This window comes from Coregonus lavaretus, assembly GCF_964263955.1.
Source record: "Coregonus lavaretus genome assembly, chromosome: 20".
Lineage (NCBI taxonomy): Eukaryota > Metazoa > Chordata > Actinopteri > Salmoniformes > Salmonidae > Coregonus > Coregonus lavaretus.
The window spans coordinates 40,027,280-40,037,111 of record NC_140007.1 but is presented as its reverse complement, the minus strand read 5'-3'; the positions used below and the strand labels follow the sequence as shown (position 1 = coordinate 40,037,111).

The 9,832-nt window shown below is 41.7% G+C and overlaps 1 protein-coding gene across 1 annotated transcript; it reads right to left on the bottom strand.

Moving 5' to 3' along the window:
* Positions 1 to 4,384: 4,384 nt before the first annotated feature.
* On the bottom strand, positions 4,385 to 9,810 carry LOC311147937 (translocon-associated protein subunit delta-like). The gene is made up of 6 exons (XM_084184785.1): positions 9,606 to 9,810; positions 9,089 to 9,207; positions 8,310 to 8,384; positions 7,976 to 8,065; positions 5,521 to 5,586; positions 4,385 to 5,365 (listed from the first exon to the last, which is right to left on the bottom strand). Exons 1-6 carry the CDS (start codon positions 9,652 to 9,654, stop codon positions 5,261 to 5,263), a joined length of 504 nt encoding a protein of 167 aa, XP_084040911.1. The 5' UTR covers positions 9,655 to 9,810; the 3' UTR covers positions 4,385 to 5,260.
* Between the last annotated feature and the right edge of the window lie 22 nt (positions 9,811 to 9,832).

The window sequence follows — 9,832 nt, the reverse complement described above, 5'->3', positions numbered from 1 at the left end:
CCAATTCTACAGTAAATGTTGAAATGAATGAGCTATAAAAACATTAAGAACACCTGCTCTTTCCATGACAGACTGACCAGTCTTGAGGGAGTTCCCACATATGCTAAGCACTTGTTGGCTGCTTTTCCTTCACGTCCGACTCATCCCAAACCATCTCAATTGGGTTGAGGTTGGGGGATTGTGGAGGCCAGGTCATCTGATGTAGCACTCCATCACTCTCCTTCTTGGTAACATAGCCCTTACACAGCCTGCAGGTGTGTTGGGTCATTGTCCCATTGAATTCTAAATAAATCACAGACAGTGTCACCAGCAAAGCACCCCCACAACATAACACCTCCTCCTCCATGCTTTACGGTGGGAACTACACATGCGGAGATCATCCGTTCACCCACACCGCGTCTCACAAAGACACGGCGGTTGGAACCAACAATCTCCAATTTGGACTCCAGACCAAAGGACACATTTCCACCGGTCTAATGTCCATTGCTCGTGTTTCTTGGCCCAAGCAAGTCACTTCTTATTATTGGTGTCCTTTAGTAGTGGTTTCTTTGCAGCAATTTGACCATGAAGGCCTGATTCACACAGTCTCCTCTGAACAGTTGATGTTGAGATGTGTCTGTTACTTGAACTCTGTGAAGCATTTATTTGGGCTGCAATTTCTGAGCCTGGGAACTCTAATGAACTTATCCTCTGCAGCAGAGGGAACTCTGGGTCTTCCATTCCTGTGGTGGTCCTCATGAGTCAGTTTCATCATAGCGCTTGATGGTTTTTGCGACTGCACTTGAAGAAACATTCAAAGTTCTTGACATTTTCCAGATTGACTGACCTTCATGTCTTAAAGTAATGATGGACTGTCATTTTTTACCAAATAGGGCTATCTTCTGTATACATCCCCTACTTTGTCACAACACAACTGATTGGCTCGAACGCATTAAATTAACTTTTAAGAAGGCACACTTGTTAATTGAAATGCATTCCAGGTGAAGCTGGTTGAGAGAATGCCAAGAGTGTGCAAAGCTGTCATCAAGGCAAAGGGTGGCTATTTGAAGAATCTCAAATCTCAAATATATTTTGATTTGTTTAACACTTTTTTGGTTACTACATGATTCCATATGTGTTATTTCATATTTTTGATGTCTTCACTATTATTCTACAATGTAGAAAATAGTCAAAATAAAGAAAAACCCTTGAATGAGTAGGTGTGTCCAAACTTTTGACTGGTAGTGTATATATATTTTTATTTTTTAATTTTTTATTATGTGTATATTTATGTACATGGCGCATTTGAAATAGAGATCTAGGTCTCAATCTGTCACCTGTTTGTGTCAAGAACTGCAATGCTGCTAGTTTTTTACGCTCTACAGTTTCCTTGTGAATCAAGAATGGTCCACCACCCAAATTACATCCAGTCAACTTGACACAACTGTGGGAAGCATTGGAGTCAACATGTGCCAGCATCCCTGTGGAATGCTTTCGACCTTGTGGAGTCCATGCCCCGACAAATTGAGGCTGCTCTGAGGGCAAAAGGGGGGGGGGGGGGGTTGGGGTTCAACTCAAAATTTGGAAGGTGTTCATAATTTTTGGTATACTCAGTGTATTTGACACGAGAGAGAGCGAGAGAGAGCGAGAGAGAGATTGCAACAGCCACTTAAAAACAGGCTCCTTCCTCCTCTCTTGAAATGTAGAGCATGCTCTCTCCTCTCCATCAAGGCATACCACGGTGTGACAGTTATTCCTACCCCCTGAGCCTTCTTCCACAAGATGAAAATAACCACTGGTTCCATTAAGGGTTTGCGTTCTAAACGGCACCCTATTCCTTATTTAGTGTACTACTTTTGACCAGAACCCCTAGGGCTCTGGTCAAAAGTAGTGCACTATATAGAACATATACAGTTGAAGTCGGAAGTTTACATACACTTAGGTTGGAGTCATTAAAACTCATTTTTCAACCACTCCACAAATGTCTTGTTAACAAACTATAGTTTTGGCAAGTCGGTTACGACATCTACTTTGTGCATGACACAAGTAATTTTTCCAACAATTGTTTACAGACAGATTATTTCACTTATAATTCACTGTATCACAATTCCAGCGGGTCAGAAGTTTACATACACTAAGTTGACTGTGCCTTTAAACAGCTTGGAAAATTCCAGAAAATGATGTCATGGCTTTAGAAGCTTCTGATTGACATCATTTGAGTCAATTGGAGGTGTACCTGTGGATGTATTTCAAGGCCTACCTTCAAACTCAGTGCCTCTTTGCTTGACATCATGGGAAAATCAAAAGAAATCAGCCAAGACCTCAGAAAAAAAATGGTAGACCTCCACAAGTCTGGTTCATCCTTGGGAGCAATTTTCAAATGCCTGAAGGTACCACGTTCATCTGTACAAACAATAGCACGCAAGTATAAACACCATGGGACCACGCAGCTATCATACCGCTCAGGAAGGAGACGCGTTCTGTCTCCTGGAGATTAACGTACTTTGGTGCGAAAAGTGCAAATCAATCCCAGAACAACAGCAAAGGACCTTGTGAAGATGCTGGAGGAAACAGGTACAAAAGTATCTATATCCACAGTAAAACGAGTCCTATATCGACATAACCTGAAAGGCCGCTCAGCAAGGAAGAAGCCACTGCTCCAAAACCGCCATAGAAAAGCCAGACTACGGTTTGCAACTGCACATGGGGACAAAGATCTTACTTTTTGGAGAAATGTCCTCTGGTCTGATGAAACAAAAATAGAACTGTTTGGCCATAATGACCATCGTTATGTTTGGAGGAAAAAGGGGGTAGTTTCCATCCCAACCGTGATGCACAGGGGTGGCAGCATCATGCTGTGGGGGTGCTTTGCTGCAGGAGGGACTGGTGCACTTCACAAAATAGATGGCATCATGAGGAAGGAAAATTATGTTGATATATTGAAGCAACATCTCAAGACATGGGTCTTCCAAATGGACACTGACCCCAAGCATACTTCCAAAGTTGTGGCAAAATGGCTTAAGGACAACAAAGTCAAGGTATTGGAGTGGCCATCACAAAGCCCTGACCTCAATCATATAGAACATTTGTGGGAAGAACTGAAAAAGCGTGTGCGAGCAAGGAGGCCTACAAACCTGACTCAGTTACACCAGCTATGTCAGGAGGAATGGGCCAAAATTCACCCAACTTATTGAGGGAAGCTTGTGGAAGGCTACCCGAAACGCTTGACCCAAGTTAAACAATTTAAAGGCAATGCTACCAAATACTAATTGAGTGTATGTAAACTTCTGACCCACTTGGAATGTGATGAAATAAATAAAAGCTGAAATAAATAATTATCTCTATTATTCTGACATTTCACATTCTTAAAATGAAGTGGTGATCCTAACTGACCTAAGACAGGGAATTTTTACTAGGATTAAATGTCAGGAATTTGGCTAAGGTGTCTGTAAACTTCCGACTTCAACTGTATATGTCCACTTGGGACACAATCAGGGTTTCGAGGAGGCCTCAGCCTCTTTAAAGTCATGCATGTGACCCTGTTTACAGCAGTAGGCATCATGTGATGCAGGGATTTGTGGAAATGTTTACCACACAAACAACTGTGAGAGGAGAGAGAAAATAAAATACTTAATACGGTTGCTAAAGAAGATATCTACGTTAGGGAAAAACTGATTTGAAGCAGTTTTTTTTCAGAATGTATCTCCATAGGTAAAGTAGAAAGGATGTTGCGAGTACATTGTAAAGATTGTTGTGAGTCAATCGCAGGTTGACATTTATTGGGATTAATCTTGTCCTGGAGGCAGAGCTGAGTGGTTTCCATTAGATGGGCCAGCTCAAAGTCAAAATTGGCTATATCATAAAAAATGCATAAAAACTAAAATTTGCTTTTTGGTCATAATTTAAGGTTAGCAGTGTGGTTAATGTTAAAATCATATTTTATAACTTTGTTGCTAGGCCAGCTAGTGACCACTCTGTAGAGCTGACTCCAGGACAATATTCATCCCAATAAATTTCAACCTGCGAGTCAAGATGTAAAACCTACTACAGTATAACAGGCATCCCATTTCACACATCCACCCCCCACCTCTTGCCTGTTAAGACAGAAAATGTTGACATTTTAAAGCTCACTTCCTACAATATTTTGTAATGCCTCATGTGTTGTCTGTGACTAAGACATTTCAATGAAATGAAGGGGGGCCCCTGGGGCACATCCTGCATACCCAGTCAGTAATCCAGCCATGGTAATGAATGTATGAAGCAGCTGGTTTGTCACCTCACGCACCCCATCAGACCGTAGCATGATGTACTACAGTATCCATAATGCAATAGACAGTATTGCATTAAGGGTGCTGTAGAACATCATGCCACACACATACAGGGAGAAATTAAAGACACAGTAGGACAAAATCAAACCATTTATTTATTAATTTGACCACGAGCAACAAATAATCACCAATCCTGAAACATTTGGCCTCATCAGCCAGCCAGTGCAACAACAGTTACGCGTAGGTAAGACACAGCCAGTCAGCCACTACAACGTTCACAGGGGCTTTAGACTCCTGCAACGCCATGGTTCATTGTCACAAAGTGTCTCAGCGTATAATTGCTGATCTGGGATCAGTTTTGCCTTTCAGATCATAATTAATAAAACCGAGGGGACCTGATCCTAGATCAGCAGTCCTACTCAGACCCTTGTACGTACAGAACAAGTCATTTTAGAGTGTTTAGTATCAGCACAGATATCACACAATACCAAAGTCCTTTACAAGAAAGACCATGAACTGATGGACAGATGTTCTTGTCTTTCAGAGGTCAAGTCCACCGGTAGATAAGCAATAAGCATGAGGCTGTGGAAGGAAGTCAGCATTGGTCTATAGAAACAGTCATTTCGCTATCAAAACCTTGATTTGCTTTTAAACACAAAATTACTGTGCTCAGTTAGTGGGGTACATTGGGTTCGATTGAGGTGTGTACATTGTATTTTATTTTGCACAAATTGACAAAACAGAAATTGCATCTTCTTCTAGGAATTGACCGAAAAGAATCAGACAGTCTGCGTTCAAAATAAAAAATAACTACAAAACAATTTGTTCTAGTTTCGTATCTCAAAATGGATGGTGGCATACCGTTGTTCTGCCACAGGTATGCTCAGGTTGGATGGTTAGAAAAGTCACCAGCATTCAACAATCTTTTAGAGATCCAGTTGTAGAGAACCTTGGGACGTGTAGTCCTTTATGACTGGATGGTGCGCTTAGAGAACGGTGGGACTTGTAGTCCTTTATGCCTGGATGGTGCTCTTAGCGCTGAAGGCCAGGTAGTACACCAGGATGCCGATGAGAGCAGCCATAACCTCAGTAGGCACCCACGGGCCGTTCCACGCTCCCTAGAATCAACAAGATAAAGCTGCAGTTAGGAAGGAATCTCAGATGAGAATGAGGCACACTAGGTGTTTCCAATTTCCAAATTGTATTGTGCATAGAATCAACACATCCATAAGTGGAGATCGGTATTCATTTGTTATACTGTTCACAGACTCACCCTGTGATCTACATTGACAGAGAAGAGAGGCTGGATGGATTCTACATCCTCGTTGTTCCTCTGGGCCTGGATTAAACAAACAAACAAACATCAATATCAACAGACAAACATTTGCATATGGCTAAAAGCGACAGTATTTATTTAAATCAAATGACAGGGGCACAAACAGACAAGCATGAATGCACCAGGGTTTCCCTTAGCCGGTAAATGACGGCTTTTTGCCTATAAAAAAAATGAAAAGCCAATAAATGATTTTTATTCATTGATGGAAATACCAGTGGCTGTGCTCCAACTTCAAAGACAAATATAATTCATAGGCTGATAAATCTTCAAGCTGTCGGTTTTGTTTCTATTGTTCACTCACACAAAAGGCGCCAGGTCCTCATAAGGGACTGGGCAAAACTTGCGCCAGGTCCTCATAAGGGACTGGGCAAAACTGCCGCCAGGTCCTCATAAGGGACTGGGCAAATCTGGCGCCAGATCCTCATAAGGGACTGGGCAAAACTGGCGCCAGGTCCTCATAAGGGACTGGGCAAAATTGGTGAAGATTGTGTTGATTATCCCTGTTTCCTGTGTTCCCGCCGAGAAGGGATTCTTTCTCCAAAACAGTAAAGACGGCATCAAGATCGCGCCTTCTTGAGGACAAAGTAACGAGGCTGATGTGCATCAAGCTGCTCCAAGGAGTTGTACAGTTTTGACTTCCCAATAGCAGTGGCTCACTTTGAGAAGGCCAAGGTCTGCCGCAAACGCAAGTAAATTAGAGGCAAATTATTGTGTTCTTCAGGCCCAGTCCTAGCAGTTTTGCTGCCACCCTAGGTAAGATCAACATATGTTGCACCCGTGTTATGTATAGTATAAAGATTTGGAATGGATTGATAGAGTAATGATGTGTATCATGCACAATTGGTGCATTTCAGTTTAGCGTATTCAGTAGCACTTTGAAACAAAACATAATTGCCAACTATGCACATCAGAGAGTTACAATGCAGCCAACTGCCTATAGTAGGAAACAGAGTTATTTTCAATAAGCCACATATATTACACGATTCACGACCCCACGATAGATTAAATTACAATAAACATAACATTTATTAACATCCAGTAGAACTGTAAAAATAGATCATTTTAACTTAGGAAATAAGTGCTTTCATTAATGCATGGCGCGGGCCTCGTTTCACAGGAGCATTGTAAAATAAGTTCTCAATGAACCAGCCTTAACGAATGTAGTTTATTTACATATCAAATTAGGATTGTCCAACATTAGTTTTATAATTTCTTAAATTTTGTGGCCACCTCGAGTGTTCTCTATCCACCGCTATGGTGCTGAATCGCAGCAGGAATGGGGAGTACTACTGAGTGGCGCAGTGGTCTAAGGCACTGCATCGCAGTGCTAACTGTGCCACTAGAGATCCTGGTTCGAATCCAGGCTCTGTCGCAGCCGGCCGCGACCGGGAGACTCATGGGCGGCGCACAATTGGCCCAGCGTCGTCCAGGGTAGGGGAGGGAATGGCCGGCAGGGATGTAGCTCAGTTGATAGAGCATGGCGTTTGCAACGCCAGGGTTGTGGGTTTGATTCCCACGGGGGGCCAGTATAAAAAATATGTATTCACTAACTGTAAGTCGCTCTGGATAAGAGCGTCTGCTAAATGACTAAAATGTCAATGTAAAATGAGTGGGGCGGGGTCGGTCATGGGTAGACGGGATCCAGCTTTTGTCAAACTATCTTCAAAAGTAGATTATTTTGTCTTCTTCTAACCCCTAACCCTTTTCCTAATTCTCCTAACCTGCTACATTCATTATCCTACTATGCTGCATAAATTCCCCTAACCTGCTACGAAAAGTCAAATCGGACGTTAATTTGACAAAAGCAGGATCCCTTCTAGCCATGACCGGCCGGCCCTGGTGTTCGTAGACAGACACGTTTTGTTATTTATTAGGCCTAATTAAAATGATCATGCCTAGGCTAAATTAAACAAGCCTTGTTTTGTTATTTATGAAAATGTTCATACAAATAGCCTATAGGACAGGTCGTTTACTAATTATATATTATACAAATGTGTGTTTTATTACTGTGTAGGTGACATGTTCTTCTAGGCTAAATGTTTTTTTGTTTTTTTATTATATTCATTTATGATTTATAGCAGGGATGAAGACAACGGGCAATGTTTTGCTTTTCAATAAAACCTGTCATGTTAGTATAAGAACATCATTTTACTTTATTACAACTTCACAGGCTAATTTCTATTCTGTTAAGATGAATTACAATAATCAAAATGTGATTTTGAGCACCGTAGGTGGACGCCCTAATGCTTTAAGCACCCAATGTGTATGGACATTTCTCAAACGTCCGGTAAATTAAAGTCTTGCCGGTCACATTGTCCGGCGCCAAATTCCTGGACTGCACCTACATTACACAGATAGGACAGGTGTGTGTGTGAGACACTATAGGGCCTACCTTGCGTAGAGAGCTGTAGGACTCTTCATCAAAGAACTTGACCTGGTACGTACCAGAGCTGGCCTGTTTATGGGGCATGCTCCAGGACACCTGAGAAACACAGAGTGAAGAGCTGTCATATAGCTAAACACACAAGTTACTCTTCATAAGTGCATATAAGGGACGGTTTCTTAGACATAGATTTCCTGGACACAGATTAAGCCTAGTCATGGACTATAAAGCACTTTCAACTGAGATTCTCCATTGAGCATACTTTTTTAGGCCAGGATTAACTTCATCTGTGTCTGGGAGACGGCCCATAGAGTGTGTGTGTGTGACCAGAGCCATGTATTACCTGGTACTTGCCAACATCCTGGCCTCTAGTCACAGGGAACTGCCTTCCATTGACATCAGCATACAGAGCCACACTCTGTTGAAGGAAGACACACACAGAGAGAGAGAGAGAGCGAGCAAGAGTGAGCACGAGAGAGACACACCCAAACTTAAGGAAAGCTTTGACTATATACAGACTCAGTGAGCATAGCCTTGCTATTGAGAAAGGCCGCCGTAGGCAGATCTGGCTCTCAAGAGAAGACAGGCTATGTGCACACAGCCCACAAAATGAGGTGGAAACTGAGCTGCACTTCCTAACCTCCTGCCAAATGTATGACCATATTAGAGACACATATTTCCCTCAGATTACTGAGACCCACAAAGAATTAGAAAACAAACCCAATTTTGATAAACTCCCATATCTACTGGGTGAAATATCACAGTGTGCCATTACAGCAGCAAGATTTGTGACATGTTGCCACAAGAAAAGGGCAACCAGTGAAGAACAAACATTGTAAATACAACCCATATTTATGTTTATGTATTTTCCCATTTGTACTTTAACTATTTGCGCATTGTTACAACACTGTATATAGACATAATATGACATTTGAAATGTCTTTATTCTTTTGGAACTTCTGAGTGTAATGTTTACTGTTAATATTTATTGTTTATTTCACTTTTGTTTACTATCTACTTCACTTGCTTTGGCAATGTTAACATACGTTTCCCATGCCAATAAAGCCCTTAAATTGAAAATGGAATGGAGAGAGAGACGTGTGTGTCTGATAACTACAGTACCTGGGCTCCATTGGCACAGGCCAGGCTGAGCTCTACGATGAAGACAGACTCAGAGGAGATGACGGCATCAGAAGTGGTGTAGGCAGACGGGGTAATCACAGGGTCTGAACAGCTCTCCCCTAAACAACATACAGCAATGGCATGTCAAGCAAAGTCATTACTACCTCAAGCTGATGGTCGTGTTCATTTATACTCTATTATATCAGCTGAGAGCTAGTGCATAACAAAATCATGGTGCAGATACTAAATCTGAATATTCAGTTAAATGTATAATAATTGCTACTACTGTAGCTAGCCAGCGATCTACTAGTTCACTAGCTAACCTTCGCCTTATCTAGCTATCAAAAACATAGCTAGTTAGAACTTCTTAACTAGAGACTTATGGTATCAAACACGGCAAAATATGAAGACACAACTCGCTAGAAAATTCTCATCAGTTAACGTTAATTACCTACTGATGCTAGCTAGCTAATAGCTACATTTCCTTGACGTTAAGTATTTCTCTGAAATTACTTACCCGTGCACAGGCATACAAGAGCAAGAAACGCTGCTATTCTGGTCATCATGGTTGATTTCTCAAAATGTGTTTAACACGACTAAGAATTGTGGAGCGTTATTTCGAGATTGTACCAATTATTACAGCCACGTCTTCCTTAAAAAAAAACCCCCCACAAAAGTCTACTTCAGCTTTCAGACCGGTGCGCTGTAATGACGTGAACCGTATCCGCATGATGCATTATGGGA

Bases quoted from the DNA above. Each gene is read 5' to 3' on its own strand.
- LOC311147937 (XM_084184785.1), bottom strand. From the start codon at position 9,654: ATGATGACCAGAATAGCAGCGTTTCTTGCTCTTGTATGCCTGTGCACG. The intron at 8,066-8,309 runs GTAATACATGGC...TGTGTTTCTCAG, and splicing joins AGGATGTTGGCAAGTACCAG to GTGTCCTGGAGCATGCCCCA. The intron at 5,366-5,520 runs GTGAGTCTGTGA...TGTTGATTCTAG, and splicing joins CTGTCAATGTAGATCACAGG to GGAGCGTGGAACGGCCCGTG.